At 37.0% G+C, this 17,560-nt stretch overlaps 1 protein-coding gene across 1 annotated transcript; it reads left to right on the top strand.

The window, feature by feature from the left end:
* The first annotated feature begins 12,973 nt into the window (after positions 1 to 12,973).
* On the top strand, positions 12,974 to 16,137 carry LOC125401927 (olfactory receptor 6K3-like). The gene is made up of 2 exons (XM_048436375.3): positions 12,974 to 13,907; positions 15,893 to 16,137. Exons 1-2 carry the CDS (start codon positions 12,974 to 12,976, stop codon positions 16,135 to 16,137), a joined length of 1,179 nt encoding a protein of 392 aa, XP_048292332.3.
* The last annotated feature ends 1,423 nt before the right edge of the window (positions 16,138 to 17,560 follow it).

Genomic DNA, 17,560 nt, shown 5'->3' with positions numbered 1-17,560 from the left:
CCCAACTAGCTGGAAGTAGCCTGGAATACTACGCCCATATTCCCCCCAAAAAATGGACTATGGATATTTTTCTTTGTTTTTTGTTTGTTTGTTTGTTTTTTTTTAAAAAAAAAAAAGAGGGAAAAGTGGTGCAGGAGAATTGTCTGTATTCTGTCAATCATGTTTTAAATAAACGCTGATTGGCCAGGCAGTAGGTGTAGGTGGGAAAACCAGACAGGAAGTGGAAATGATGCAAGGAGAGCAGGAGAATTCTGGGGAGGAGGAAGTTGATTTCTCCCACTCTTGCCCAGATCACCGAAGCAGCAGGATGTGAGCTGCCCCACTGAAAAAGGTACTGAGCTACATGGCTAACATAGATCAGAAAAAAGGGTTAATCAAGATGTGAGAGTTAGCCAGTAAGAGACTAGACCTAATGGGCCAATCAGCTTTATAACTTATAGAGATCTCAGTGTGATTTTTCTCTGGGACTAAACAGCTGGGGGGCCGGGCAGGACAGAAAAACACAAACAAACAGGTCCCACTCATGTTACATAAATCAAACATTATGATAAGAAATAGGAAATGCATATTCTGACAGACTTCTATAAATGATCAAAGACAAAAACTAAATGTGGATATAAATGGCATTATAATTGTGAGTTTGATAGACACAGGTGCAGATGTGAGTATCATTTCTTCAGAATCTTGGCACCCAAATTGGACTCTTCAAGAGGCAGATGTTCAATTACTAGGAATTGGAACCATATCTCAAATTAAACAAAGCATAAGATGGATTGAGTGCATAGGACCAGAGGTCAAAGAAGAAAACTGAGGCCATATGTGGCTAATATTGTTGTAAATTTATGGGGTCATGTCCTGCTACAGCAATGGAATATCCAAATTAACATTCCTGCAGTCCCAGGAACTCATAATTCTGGGAAGGATATTATAAGGTACTAAACACAAAGGTCACCAGCCATTCAGGCTGTACAAGAACATAAAGCAAATAGCAAACCTTTAGAGGTACCAACAGTCCTACCTTTAAAATGGTTAACTGAGAAGCCAATATGGGTTAAACAATGGCCTCTTACTGAAGAAAACCTGAAGGCTTTAGAACAGCTGGTACAAGAGCAACTAGATGCTCACCATATTGAAGAATCAAGCAGCCCTTTGAATTCTTCTATATTTCTTGTTAAAAAGAAATCTGTTAAATGGAGAATGATGAAAGATCTAAGAGCTGTCAATAAAGTAATTCAATCTATGGGCCCTCTACAATCTGGAAGTCCTCTGCCTTCTCTATTACCAAAAGGATGACCTCTTATAGTTATTGATTTAAAAGATTATTTCTTCACTATACCTATACAAGAAAAGGATAGAGAAAAATTTGCCTTCACATTGCCTACTTTTAACAATTCTCATTTATCAATGGACTATCATCTCACATGGAATACTCAATAGACCTACTCTGTGCCAATACTTTGTAAGTCAGCCATTGAAAATAATACTTAAGCAATTTCCTAAGTCTATAACTTACCGTTACATGGATTTCATTTTGCTATCTGTTTTAAAGATAGATACTTTAGAACAAATGTTTGAAGAAGTAAAGAAAGTTTTGCCAAAATGGGGATTACAAATTGCTCCTGAAAAAAATACAGAAAGGAGATTCTGTCAATTACCTAGGTTATAAAATAGGTTTACAGAAAATTAGAACACAAAAGGCACAAATTAGGAGAGACTGGTTGTGGACTCTTAATGACTTTCAAGGATTATTAGGAGACATTACCAGTTTATGACCAGCTGTTGGGATAACACCTGATCTAATAATTCATTTAAACAAAAACTTAGATAGTGATAAAGACTTGAATAGTCCCAGAGATTTAACAGCTGAAACAGAAAGGAATTGACAATTGTTGAGGAAAAATTATAGGAGGCACATGTGAATAGGGTGAATCCAAATCTTAATTGTATTCTAGTCATATTGCCTTCCAGAATTTCTCCTACAGAAATTTTAAGGCAGAGGAATGAAATTATCTTAGAATGGATTTTTTACCACATAAATCATGTAAAAAATTAAAAACCTATGTGGAAAAAGTCTCCAAATTAATTATAAAAGGTAAATTGAGGAGAGGGTTTTCTCTTCTGGGGCCAAAGTATATTAACTCTGGATAAAGCTAAATAAATGGGCATTCACCTCTTGGCAAATGACCCGGGCTCTGTGTGTGTGTCTTGTGTTTAACCCCTAGGCTCTTGCCCAAGCTCGTGGTGGTATGGAGCCGCGGTCCATACCGGGAGAGTGGTGATGCAGACCTCGGATGAATCCCACAAATGGCGTCCCTGGATGAGCAATCGAAAGCAACTGCACCCGAAGAACACTCGTCTGTGAAACCCATCTACGAGTTTTGAGGGGTAAGGATCTCCATGGGGGTCACCCTCGAGAGGCTGACCAGTGGTAAGTAAATTACGGAGGGTGGATTGGCCAGGATTGGCTCATTTGGGTGCGGGAACTTCTGCTCCAGGGTAAAGGCCAGATAAACAGGTATGGTTAGGTCTTTTGGAGAGAATGAGCACCAGTGTTTAAATGTAGACACCACGAGAGTTCCTTAAGACAGTTTCCTTTTGTATAAGGTAGCTAATTGCCTAATTTTTTTTGTTTTGAGAGAATTTAGTCCCTGGCTTTTACTTGCAGGGGGCTTTAACTTTTATAGGCTGGCACGGCTGCGGTTCCTGGAGCACAGCAAGCAAAGCTGTGGGCTACGGGCTGCGCGCACCCTTGCTCCTGCCAGCACGTCTTGCAGTGGCTCCCGCGTCCTTCGGCAGACCCCGCGCCCCGCACTTCCCCTTGTCCACCGCCCATAGCGGCAGCGGCGGGGTCAGGGCCCACACCCTGGATGGCAGAGGCGGACACAGTAGCCTACAGCAGTGGCGGGAGCAGGTCTCATGGCACCGCAGCTGCTAAGCTCAAAAAATTTCTGCCTAAGAATGAGCTGAAGAGATGGCTCAGAGGTTCAGAGCACTGCGTGCTCTTCCAGAGGTCCTGAGTTCAATTCCCAGCAACCTGATACTCTTTCTTTTTAAAAAAAAGATGTTCACACATTTTTTTTAGAGTACTCCAGACAAAGGAGCAGAAAAACGGTTAGCCTGTAAAAAGGCTAACAGATTTTTATTTGGGAGGTTTTGTGCCCCCATATAAAAATAACAATTTTAGTGGTTTTATCCAGTTATGTAATGACACTCACATACTGGGTCAGATAATTGCTTCTGCCCCTAGAAAAGTTCCAGGCAAAACTAGGTCTAAAAATTGTTTTCATTATAAAAAGTCAGGACACTTCAAAAGGAACTGCCCTGCCATTAAAGAAATGGTTATTCAGCCAAAACAAAAGGCTGACTGTGGTGGCGCAGGCCAGTAAAATTTACTCTCTAAAACAAAAACCTACAGATCCCAACGTTCAAGACCAGCCTACACCAATGCTGGCTTTACTAAATTTTGCTCTGAGTTTTTTATTATTCTTAAATCAGGTATACCCTACAGTCTCCAAAAACAGACTATAGTAAAACAAATACATCGTACACTCAAGACTTATTTACATATACAAAAAAAGGAGATTATTCCTCTGGGATGCCTCACCTAGCTGAGAAAATGTAGTATGGTCCAGTTCATGCATTAATTTGGGAGAGGAGCTTTGTCTGTGTCTTCCCTAGGAATGCTGACATCCATTTGGGTACTGCTCCGTGCTGCGCTATGCTGTACTGTGCATGCTATGGAGGTTCCTGCCCAGAGGCCTGAAGACGGGGCAGAACCATAAGGTCCAGCAGACACTGACATGCCAACTAGAGTTGCGGGGTTCCTGAGAAGCTGGCTGAAGTGGTCCAGTGCCTGGACTCTCCCTTGCCCACCTCCCTCCCCATGATCTGTCAGTCATTGCTATGGCTGCTAGGGGTGACTATGCTGCTGGATTTTTTTCCCCAATCAGTTGACTACTTCTGTTAGCGCTGTGGGTACCTTCCAAGGGCAGGTTGCAAAGGCCATGGTCGTTTGAATTGAGCTAAATTTACAATTGGATACTACAGTTAATCTTTACAGATTGGTTATGGTTTTTGACCTCTGCTTGGTCAGGATAACTTTTGCTGTTCTTCTTGGACCCTGGAATACAAGATTTACCAATTGGCTGTCAATTATTATTCTAGTTAGCTATTCCAGGGGCTCTTTCCACCAGTGCTAAATGAGTCCTTACTTAAAAGGCTCCTTTTTAAGCAGACTCTTTAAGGATTGTACAGGCACAGTTTCCTTTAAAAAATGCTTATATACGCACTGGAACATCATCTTCATGATCTCATGGTGCCAGAGCCAGTGGCTAACTCAGGTCAATGTTGCCACATGGTAAGTCCTTTTAACATTCGCCTCGAAGTATCTTTCAGCATAGATCTGGCTAAACTTCCTGATAAATGACGAGTGAGCCAGAGACGGGTTCGGTTTTATGGGAGGCAGCCCCAACCTAAGACAGGAATGTGTTTATACCTGGATACTTTCCAATGACGGGTAAGAAGTTTTTGCCTGACGTCCATTGCCACCTAAGACATCCCTAGTCATTTTATTTTATATAAAATAGGGGGACCTGTAGGGCCCGAGCCTTCCCTTGCTCCTTGGGATGCAAATCAAGGACTGTTTTGGCTAACCAGCTAAGTTTCCTGCTAAGTTCTGTGCTCTGCTCTGCTAGCCTGGTGAATTAGCTGCAGGGCTTGTTCTATCTTTGGTGTGGTAATTTCCAACTTGCCCGGGAGAGCTCACGGCACCAAGGTCCCTCTCACCTGTATGTCACAGCCCTCCGCCCCTCACCCACCTGCCTGTGGAGGAGTTCCCACATGGCGCCAGTTCCCCCAACCCCCTCTAGCTGGGAGGAGTTTTCTCTTCTGGGGCCAAAGTATATTAACTCTGGATAAAGCAAAATAAATGGGCATTCACCTCTTGGCGAATGACCCGGACTCTCTGTGTGTGTGTGTCTTGTGTTTAACCCCTAGACCCTTGTTCAAACTCGTGGTGATATGGAGCCGCGGTCCATACCGGGAGGGTGGTGATGCAGACCTCGGATGAATCCCACATTGAGACTTTGTCAGTTAGCAGGTATAGATCCAGCAGAGATTATAGTATCTTTTCCTACTGATGAAATGCAAAAGTTATGGAAAGATAATGAACCATGACAAAAGCTTGTGCTAAAATTTTTGTGAGAAATTAATAGCAATTATCCCCAAAGCGATAGACTTAACCTTATAAAGAGAACTTCTTGGATTCTTCACTGAATTGTATGTGATGTACTAATAACTGGAGCCTATACATATTATATTGATGCAAATAAATAGGGAAGGAAGGTTACAAATCAGAAGAATTAAGTAAGGTGGAATAAAGTTCTTATAATTCTGTCTAGAAAGCAGAATTATATGCTATTCTCATAGTGCTAAAGGATTTTAAAGAACCTGTTAATATATTTACTGATTCACAATATGCAGAAAGAGTTGTCTTGCATATTAAAACTGCTAAATTTATACCAGCTGATACAGAATTGACTTTATTATTTATCCAGGTGCAAGACATAATCACAAATAGACTTTGTCCTATATACATAACACACATCTGATCCTAGGTCTGCCAGGTCCTCTAGCACAAGGTAATCCAGAAATTGATCAATTATTGATTGGAAGCATGTTGCAAGACTCAGAATTTCATAAAAAACATTATGTCAATAACAGAGTTAAAGAAAGTTATCTATTGCATGGCAACAAGCTAAGGGTATTATAAAGAAATGCCCTACTTGCTCTTTCTATAACCAAACATCACTGCCTGCCGGGACTAACACAAAGGGTACTCAAAGGAATGAAATCTGGCAGATGAATGTATTCCACATTACAGAATTTGGAAAATTAAAATATGTATACCACACCATTGACTCTTATTCAGGTTTTCAGTGAGCAACTGCTTTCAGCTCAGAAAAGGCTGATTCGGTAATCATATATTTATTAGAAGTTATGGCCATCATGGCATACTTGCACAGATAAAAGCTGATAATGGTTCAGCATATGTCTCATTTAACAAATTTTTGCTTTTTATAATATTAAGCATTTTACAGATATACCACACAATTCTACAGGTCAGGCAGTTGTAGAAAGATCAAATCGAACTATAAAGGATATGTTAAACAAAGGGGTGGAAAATACACCCAGAAATAGATTACATAATGCTTCATTAACCTTGAATTTTCTTAACACTAATGAGAAAAGGACAACAGTAGCAAAGAGACACTGGATAATAGAAAAGTCTTCAGAATTATATCAGCCAGTGTATTTTAAGGATGTGTTAAACTCACAAAGGAAGCCAGGAGATATGCTATGTTGGGGAAGGGGTTTTGCTCTTGTTTCCACAAGAGACGAAAAGTTATGGATACCATCAAAATTAATAAAGATTCAGTTTGAAAGAGAGAAGCCTGTTGAGAAAGAGAAATAACAGCTCATCCACAGGGGTGACAACCATATAGATGGTAAGGAAAACATATAGTGTAAGGACAGGGTTCTGTTCTTGTCTTTGTAGGAAAATACTCATCTTCAAAAATTCAAGAGACCTTGGATGTTTGAATGTTGACAGAAGGAAAAATAACTATCCAATATGAATCATCCAGAAAAGAGAATATGACTTGTAAGGACATATACATTTAGATAGATAGATAGATAGATAGATAGATAGATAGATAGATAGATAGATAGATAGAGAGCTGGGTTTAGAATTGGATAATAGCTCTGTCCTTCTCTAAATCTAAGCATGTTGTTAAAATAAATATTCAGAGTTTCTGTCTCATGTCAAGAGCCATATGATATGGGACAGAAAGAAAAAATAATTTAGAAAAAAATTACTTTTTCATATCTATTTTTATCTCTATCATACTTTTCATTGAATATATATGTCTATATATGTCTACATAAATAATGTTAAGTTTTCCACAATGAACAATGAATTTTCCTACAGTAATCTTTGAAGTTTCCAGGAAGAAGATGGGGCCCACAACAACAACTCCACCTGGCAGATATGACCTCATAATGCTGATAGCATTACTACAAGACCTGTTTTGAGTACCAGCTGCTCAAGATGGTTCCAACTTGGTTAGTTGAAATGGTGCATTTTTTTTTTACAACATTCTGGCCAGACCTCCAAATAGGAAGCTCAGAAAAACCTTACCAGATACTCATAGACTATTTGCAATTATACCAGCCATTAATCTTGGAATTTAACCATCATTTTTACTTTCACAGGATCCCACAGAAAGACATAGTTCCTATGATAGCTGGAAGTAATTTTAGAAGATGATGTCCTGTCTCCCTACAAAGTTTGTTCTCAGGGTTAGGGACATCATATAAGGGTTGATTATAATTGGTGCTCAGGGTTCTCTTTGGAAAAAAGGGGGGGGGATTGGATGGAATAATAGATTAGTGTAGAGTGAACACTTGTGAGCTATTATTTATCGGCAATTTACATTGGTATAGATTCTTGTATATTGATACAAACTTAAATTATATTGCATATGTTTATATTTTGTCTACAATATTTGTGTATCTATGCATAAAACTTTGTCATATTGTATACATTCATGCAACTACCTCTGCTTAAAACATTTTTGTATATTAATACAATTTTAGGATATATTTTCATATTTCAATATACTTTTCTACATTTGATCAAGATACTTATACATTGTTTATATTTTGAGGTCATTGCCCTCATTTGTTGCACAGTTGATTATTTATAATATTCTCATATGAAGTCTTAGTCTTTAAGTTAGATAGGTATTAAGAATTACAGATCAATAGTCATCTACGTTTGTCATATTTATAGTTATACTAATCAGGTTCTTTAGATACATAGAGATTGTATTCCGCATAGATAGATAATCTTCAAACACTTCAAAGAGCTGTAGCATATGACATTTAAATAGCTTAGGGTTCTGTTGACATGAGACATGATTGCTCCTGGCAGCACCAATCTATTCCTGAGAGAATGTTGAGCACCAAAGACACTCCATTTGAATCTCTTAGACAACCCTGACCAACAACTTATATGAGGGCTTTTTATCCCTGGTGTTGGGGTTTTTTTTAGGTGATCCTTGGCTCTTGGAGGGGGTATTGTCAGCACAGAGGAGAAAATTTCATTTAAACTATATATGTGTATCAATACACAAACTTATATGTATTCTAGGTGCTTTTTTAAAAGATAGTTAATATTATGATTTTCAGATATCCTTTCTTTTATTTTGTCCCCTTCCTCCTCATGTATTTACCTTCCTCTCACATCCCTAATTAAGACCCAATTTTTTTTGCCATTTCCTTGATCAGAGCATACTATACCCTACTATTTCCCTGTCTATGACATCTAATCCTTTAATAACTGAAATTCTTAAATTTAGGTCATTAACATGAAATTATAAAAGGACTGGGGTATAATCAGGTATAATCAGTAGGAAGGTTCTTTATTAGTATATTAATGACCATGGGTTCAATTCCCAAAGCCAAAATATAAACAAAAATTTTTAAAGAGCAATCTGGTTCCCAACGACCAAAGAGGTTGAAATACAAAGAAACAATTTAACCAAGCAAGTGTAAACTTTTTTCAGATAAAAATGCAAAATATTAATGATAGAGATTGAAGAAGATATATATAAAAATAGGGGGAAATCTTATGTTCATGTGTTAGAATAATTGATGTAATTAAAATCTTCATAGCATATGTAAGCTTCCTTCGTGCTATTTATGTTTCACAGCAACATAAGGTACTATAGATGCTACTGGGGCAAAACAAATATCAACAACTTAACCAGCTGCCATCCATAGAAACTACAATAGCAACCTGCAAGGCCGGAAATATCCACTGACACAATAGTGCCACGAATGCTATGGGGTAACCAACAAGTTTGATTTGATTTGAGGCCTCCTCTATGAGACAGAATTTATGCTTAGTAATGGAAACATAATGAAAAATCCATGCCTGAGGACATATTAGTCTCTTGGGGCAAACTCGCTACACTTTATCTAAATTGACTTGGTGTCAAACTACTTTGCAAATATTTATAATTACACCTATAGACAAATGCTTTTCCAACACTTAATGGGAGATGTGTATATCTGCATAGAATCCTGGTGAATACAGTGATACCTGGCTTCTCGTGGTGCTGAGAACAAGTGACAAATGATAACTCAGCCCTAAATGTCACATTTAAAGTGCCCTCTATAAGGCTCAGGGATCATCAGAGAAGAGGGACACAAAGAATGTAGTATCTAAAAGACCAGGAGAACTTTGAAGGTCTTTCTTCAGGTTATGGCAGAGCTAATGCTGTCATGATATCACAGGACCTGTGGCTGTCTTCAATAGACCTACACATGACTGGACATATCAAGAATCAATCATGAATTGGAGAGGGCCTCATATATCTCTAAACATCCCTACTCTGCATTTGGCTCTTGATAGATTATAGAGGAAGGGTAGTCTGATCTTCCAGAGGACCTAGGTTTATTCCTGAGCACCTACATGGAAGCTCACAACTGTCTGTAATGCCAGTCCCAATGAATCAAACACCCATCTTTGACCTCCATGGTCACAAGGCACACCCACATGGTATACAGACAGACATACAGGCATACCCACATGGTATACAGAAAGACATACAGACACATCCACATGGTATACAGACAGACATACAGGCACACCCACATGGTTTACAGAAATACATATAGACAAGCAGAAAATCTTTGCTGAATCATGTTCATGTTTACTCCTAAATTTTCATGAATTATAATTTTGTTTCCTCTCTGTTCTTTCATTTTGAAAGTAGTACTGGAAGACAAATATGCTCCATTGTTTTGTATCTATCACTACCTACTTATGACGGTATTATATTTGAAATGAACCTTCCTCCTATGATAAATTGCTATTTCTTTACAAAATACATTCACTTTATCCTTTTTATCTCAGAACCTTTACCTTATCCTCTAATTCTTCTCTGCCTTTCAATTATTTTTATATGTTACCCATCCCACCACACACAATTAAACTTCATTGAATTTGCTTCTGAATGGCAAAAAAGTCACTATATTAGAACAAAACATGTTTTATGATGATCATTCTTTAATGAACAAGATCAATTCAATTTTGATGGCAATTCAATGCACCCATCTTTTTTTGGTGCTGTTTCCTCTTTAGCAATGGGGGAAATAAAGAAGTAAAAGAAGAAAACAAATAGAAAGACACTATACAACAGGGTAAAAGGAGACCAGCCATTGATGCATTTTGCGGTGAAAAATAAGAAATATTAAGAGTTCAACAGATCAACTGGACAAATTTAGACAGACCTAGTACAACCTTTGAGAAGAAAACATGTGTTATTTTTAAGTTTCTTCTTAGCATTCTGACTGGTAAATTTTTAATAGAATTTTTTCTGTATTCTATTCATTAATTTACTGATGACATTTCTCAAAAAATCATCTTCAATACCGCCCCACTTACTCTTTCTTTCAAAAAAAAAAGTAACATTAAGAGCATCCTTCTTGGCCTTTTTTGTTTGTTTGTTTTTTGTTTTGTTTTGTTTTGTTTTTTTGGCGCGGCACTTGCTAGTACCATATCTAAATATAGAATGGCTTTTTCAATCCTAACACTGGTAAAAAAGGGGGTGACAACTTCCAGCAGAATCTGTACAAATCCATCCCCCTAGCACTGGCTCTCCATTACCTGAGGATCTAATAAACAGAGAGCACAGAGTGCCATCTTCTGTCAAGTGACCCCAGGGGGGAAGTGTTTTCTTTCTATTATTGAGGGAATAGAACCTCAGTGGAGTTCCCATTCCCTTCAGGATGTTACAAGGATGCTTATAAGAACTTTGTAGAAATGTTGAAGGAAGAGATACAGAGAGGCCCAGAGATAGGGTGAAAAAAGCCCGACTTTACTTGACAGAGGTGAGTTTGGGGCCCCTGAAGTCAGAGGAGTGTGTTCATTTCTTACTTGAAATGAGGCACTCAGTAACAGAATGCTGAGGGTTCAAATATTGAGAACTTTTAGAGGTGTGGAATTTGAAACTTGGTTTGAGCTTATGAGAATTTTATCTTTGGAGCTGTAGGCTCTGTAGAATTGAATGGGAAATAGCAAGAAATAGCAGTTAGTTATTCGTCCTGTGCTAAGCTTCATGAGTGTAAATGAGGGCATTTCCCCCTCCTGCCTGCCTGCTTTACAGATTTCTTTTGTTCTAATTGCATTTTTATGTCCAATTAAAATGTTTTCATTACAAAAGAAGCTGTTTCCAAGTGCCCAGTATCTATCAATGGTAAACTGTGCCCTAATAGAATCTAGTGACATTAAAAAAAATAATAATAACACAAAGTGCATTCATTGATAGTGTCAGAATGATGATAGAGACTATCTGGAGTAAAGATAAACTAAGTGTAAAGATAAACTAAGAAGTGTGTGTGTGTGTGTGTGCATGTGAGTGTCTGTGATTGTGTTATGTAAGTGTATGTGTAAGTGTGTGTGTGTGTTTAAATATGATGAGGAGATGACAGTAGCAACAATCAGAAGCCTTCTCATGAGAGATAAGAGCTGAAATGAAACTTGAGGATAGATCAGAGTTAGCCAGGTAAATAAGCACAAGCAAAGAGGTATCCTAGAAAATAGCTAAAATGTCACCAAAGTTCTAGAGCATATCATGGTGAAATTTGAAATTGCCACAGTGAAATATTAGAAAGTAAAGATAGAGAATAGTATATAGATCTGTCAAAAGATAGAGATTTGGGATAATGGAAAACTATGGGAGAATACTTTTTTCATCAGAAAATATGTATTTACCAGATTTGAAGGATCAAGACTCCAGTGTTCCTGCAGACATATAGAATGAGCAATGAACATGACTTCAACACACAGAAGTACAAAACAGTGATTTAAACAGTGAATTCTATCTAGGAACCATGGGAATGATGGTTTAGTGGAAATCAATAACAAAACCCTTTCAAGAGTAGTAGGCTGCTATACCTGGTTCAAAAGTATAATCATAATATAAGGACTATAATTTCTATTGTTTTTGCTATTATTTTAACAGGGATATAAAAAGCAGAATGGTTTCTGGATGCAAAAAAAAACTACCTAGAAAATGATCAAGCAAGGAGCACTATCTACAGAAGATATTGTTAACATAATACTCTTAGGCAGCTGGTCTATAAAGGAAATAAATAACATTGATATCAATAATGGGTTCTTTTATAAATTAACTCATTTGACAAAAACACTTCAACAAAATTAGTTTTCATGTACAGTGGAAAATGTAAGGCTCAGAGAAATTATGTAAGCTACCTAGTATCTAGTTAATAGTGAATATAATGAAAATTCAGGCTCTGTAAGTTTGACATAAATCCACTCCATTAAACATTATAGTATGCTTACCTAAAAGCAAAATTAGAGGTATGGGCAGGTTATTACTTTTTTTTAAATCTTAGACTATCAAATAAGAAATATAATCCAAAGGAAAAAAGCATTTAAATTTGTGTTGGTATATATAAATGTGTAAATGTTTGCATGTGTGTGCATAAATTGGGCACATGAGTGTGTACATATGCAGGTGGAGGCAAGAGGTCAATGTTAGGTATTCTCTTTCAATATTCTCCACCTTCTTTTCTGGGACAGGTACTCCCATTGAACCTGATTTAGTGATCTGACTAGCTGGTTGGCGAGTAAGCTTCTGAGATCCTGCTGTGCCAACCTCCCAGCACTGGGATTATAAACATGGGTATCATCAGCGAGTATTTTCACATGATGCTTTGGACCTGAATTCAAGTCCTCATGCATGTTAGACAAACATTTTACCAACTTACCCATCTGTCCCCCCAGCCTCAATATTTATATTTGTACTGCTTTAACTTCTTCCACGTTAGTTGAACATGGTCTTTCCCTCATCCACAGGTCACTCAAATGGAGATATGGAGAATGGGAAATCTATCAGCAGTGACTGTATTTGTCTTTTCTGGTTTCCCCCAGCTCCAGACTGGTGGCCTCCTGTACTCTTTCCCTTTGCTTTTCATCTACATCTTTATTATGGCTGGAAACCTGATGATCTTCTTTGCTGTAAGGCTAGACACCCGTCTTCACAATCCCATGTATAATTTCATAAGCATCTTCTCATTTCTTGAGATGTGGTACTCAACAGCTACCATCCCTAAGATGCTCTCCAATCTCATCAGTGAGGACAAGACCATCTCCTTCGTTGGCTGCCTCTTACAAATGTACTTCTTCCATTCACTTGGAAACACTGAAGGGACACTTCTCACCGTCATGGCTATTGACAGGTACGTTGCTATCTGCAACCCACTCCGCTATCCTAACATCATGACACCGAGGCTGTGTGCTCAGCTTACTGCTGGTTCTTGTATATTTGGCTTCCTCATCCTTCTACCTGAGATTGTGTGGATTTCTACTCTACCCTTTTGTGGTCCCAATCAAATCCATCAGATATTCTGTGATTTCACCCCTTTGTTGAAGTTAGCCTGTACAGATGCCTCTGTGATTTTGGTTCAAGATGTGATTCATGCTCTCGCTATTCTGATAACAAGTCTGATTATTTCCCTTTCTTATGTAAGAATTATTGTTGTTATCCTGAGCATCCCTTCAACAGAGGGACGTAAGAAGGCCTTTTCCACCTGTGCTGCCCACATTGCTGTCTTCCTGTTGTTTTTTGGCAGTGTGGCCCTTATGTATCTTCGATTCTCTGCCACTTATACACCATTCTGGGATAACACTATTGCTATTACATTTTCTGTATTTGCTCCCTTTTTCAATCCTATTATATATAGCCTGAGAAATAAAGACATGAAAGATGCAATTAAAAAACTCTTTTGCCCTCAAAAGGTGAACAATGAAACAGGTATGCAATTTTAGCTTATACCTTTTTAAGCTAAAGAAGATGATTCCCCCCCCCAAAAAAAAATGATCCCGAAGAATGACTGTAATTTAAAAGATTATGCAATTGATTTTTTTTCTGTTTTTTTTTCCAAGACAGGGTTTCTTTGTAGCTTTGGAGCCTGTTCTGGAACTAGCTCTTGTAGACCAGGCTGGCCTCGAACTCACAGAGATCTGTCTGCCTCCGCCTCCCAAGTGCTGTGATTTAAGGAATGTGCCACCATTGCCAAGTGATCAAACATTTTTTTTAAATGAGCTGATGGATGGACACATAAATTGTATTTTCTGAGAATTTACAGAGATTGTAAAATTAGTGATTTTTAAAAACGTTTTCCAACCATTGAAAGGTATAAATATCCCATACATACACATACACACACACACACACACACACATATATATATATATACATATATATATATATATATATATATATATATATATATATATATATATACAAGCATATATACATACTCCAGAATGGTTAGGTATACAACTATGAAGAACATTCACAGGCATTATTTATTTGACTCAGTCTCTTGGCTACTTTTATCTACGCTATTATCTTCACAATAACCTTGAAGTCTTTATAGACTCATGCCACATCACAGTGCATATTAACTCTGCCTGTTGTTGAGTGGTTAGTCCAAAGCCTTTGAACAGGTTTTGGAGAAAGAAACCTTCCTTGTACCCAAACTATAGACATTTTCCTTTCAACTTGTTCTCCTTTCCATTAGTGTTCTGATTGTTTAAGACACATGTATTTCTGTGATGTGTTTCATCAGCAGGACATTATCGATTATGTTTGGCATTGTGTCGATCACTATAAAAAGAAATTGAATTTAAAGGAAGTCAATATGAGTAAACTGAGACTGAATAAATGCAGGTATTTCATTCATCACTCTAAAATATTTTGCATCTTTTCCCTTTGAAGTGGCAAAATATATAATTTTGTAGTATATTTAATATTGTACATGTTTTACTTCATAGCACATATTTACAAAACCTGAAATTTAATACTAAGATATGTGTATCTATACAGTGTCTGTTATTTATAGCTTAATTGTGACATATTATACTGATATGCTATAAATTTACTATAACTTGAAATTTTACAGGTTTTCTCCATATTGAAATCTTATAAATCCAGTAATAATTATATTCTTGAACAATGCTTCAAGATAAATTTCAAGAAGTCAATATATTACAGAAAAAATTATAAAAATTTTTACCATTCTTGATTAAACATTGACTACTTAATAGTTTTATAATTGACACATGAATGTAAGATTGTCAGTATGATTTACAGTGTGACATCTGATATACAGTTTAAATCTGATCTCTGCATTTTGTTGAACCTATTGATTTGATCATTGGCAAGGCAAAGCTGTAGGGTAACTAAAAGAAAATCCCGATATGTTAAAATATAGGGTTCAGTTCTTCAGATTTGTATAAGAATTATAAATTCATACACTTGAAATGAAAAGGCTCTCAACAGGTTGTATTCATCTTCCTCTCTCATAATTTTAGATGGATATTTCTCCTATTTGGCTATTGAGGAGTTATTGTACAATCCTAGGCTTATATATATTGTTTCCTAGCTGGGTTTACCCAAGGTAGCTGCTTTACTCTCAACCTTATATCTAGCCTGTGTTATTCTTCCTCTTTCTTTAGTTTCCTCTCCTCTTTTTCTTCCACCTCCTATTGTTTCTATTGTGGTAACCTCTAAACATTATCATGCATAAGGAAACAAGCAAAAGGAACTTCGGTTCTAAGAATACACAGCTGGATCTTCTCTGAAGCCTTTAAAGTTGGAAGTCAATGGCCTTTGGTACATTGAGAAGAAGCTGACCCAGATAAAACAAAGTGGATTCTCTACTGAAAAGCATGGGGAGGAGGATCATTGAGAAAGAATGGAACAATCACAAGCTGGAATATGAGAAATCATAGGTGGTACAGAACAACAGCTCGTGTGGATAGATGAGACCACACTGAAGATGGAATCTGAGGCAGATCAGAGGAGGGGTCTGGTAGAGGGTGATAATGAAGACTGGGGAGATGACCACTTGGAGCTTATGACGGAAGATGAAAATGTGGCTGAAGAAGAAGAGAATGACAGAGACAAGACCAGTGATGAGGAGACACTTAAGGACATAGTGGGCTTTAGAAGTCCCAGCTATTATTTCTTTACCTAGACACTTGATCTAAATGAGATCAATCCTAGATCTTCCTTGATAACTTCTGCACATTCTCAATGTTTCTCCCCTTGTCTTTCCTGTGTTTATTCATTCATAGGGTCCCAACCCTGGTTCCTCTTTCATATTCCTTGATGTGAATTTTTATTCTATCATTTATTTAATATTTGTAATTATATTTGTAATTAATATATTAATACTAATTCTGTTTTTTGTTCATTTTTATTCTGAAAGTTTTGTTTTTAGTTTTGACACCTTCTTGGTTTTTATTTTGTAGCATCTTTATGGCAATAATGTAGCATACTAGTTTTTTAATCAACCGTAGCTGCTTTCTGGCATGCAAAGGAAATCTTACTTAGTTGTAGCAGCTGAGAGCAACTTTTAATTAAAGCAGTGTGTATATTCCCCATGAGTACCCGGTACTTTACTGCAAAAATGTAGCAATGTAATTGTGTGAGTGGGACTTGGTCTGTGAAAGGTGTCCTTTAAAACTGGTGTGTGTAATAGTCTTTATATATTTTTACTATAGAGGATACTATTGATAGCTTTCTGAGGAACCTTGATTCTTTGAGTCTTTTTTTCTCAAAATAAAAAAGATCCCTTATTAAAGCAGTAATCTGGAGGGGAAAAGTAGTCTATATATTTCATTAATCTCACAATGTTTGAAAATCTAAAAGAATACTGTATGCATTGTACATTAAAATTTATGTATGTTAAATATTGTAATTTATTTTTCAGTAAATTTAAAATACACCTAATGAATTTCCCAGATGTGTCATTATGTATAAATGGGCGACCACCAATATTTAAATACATAATTAGTCAACATATAATGTAATGTTATGTGTTTTTAAGAGCATTTTCTTGAAGTAAATAGACTATTTGCTTTCAAAATCTCAGAAATCATATGCAATATGAAAAAATATTCTAGTCTTAAATTTAAATTTTACTTTGAGAATAACAGTTAAGGATGGGAAAGGTTGTAGCAGATACTATTGTATACCTGCTTAATCAAACAGTGGTAATGGAACTGGATGTTTTTAGCTGTGGTATTTTTTGCCCTTTTTCTTAAGAGGTCTTTGTTGGTTGAGGAGGCTACTAGTTTGTTTCCTGACCACCTGAACTCTAAAAGAATCACAGAGAAACTATACTATTTTCAATACTTCTTGGCCAATAGCTTAAGCATCTTTTTAGATTGCTCTTAAGTCTTAAATTAACCCATTCCTATTATTTTATATTTTACCATGCTCATGGTCTACTAGGAAGGTTCCATCTGGCAGCTTGGGTCTTTCTTCTCTGGTGGCTACATGGCTACTCACTAATTCTGCCTATTCTTTCTATATATCTTTTCCAGACTAGCTATGTTCTGTTAAGCCATTGACCAAAAGCAGCTTCTTTATTAACCAATGGCAATAAATCATAT

The sequence above is a fragment of the Myodes glareolus genome, chromosome 5, assembly GCF_982192425.1.
Source record: "Myodes glareolus chromosome 5, mMyoGla1.1, whole genome shotgun sequence".
NCBI lineage: Eukaryota > Metazoa > Chordata > Mammalia > Rodentia > Cricetidae > Myodes > Myodes glareolus.
This window is presented reverse-complemented; position numbering and strand designations above follow the sequence as displayed.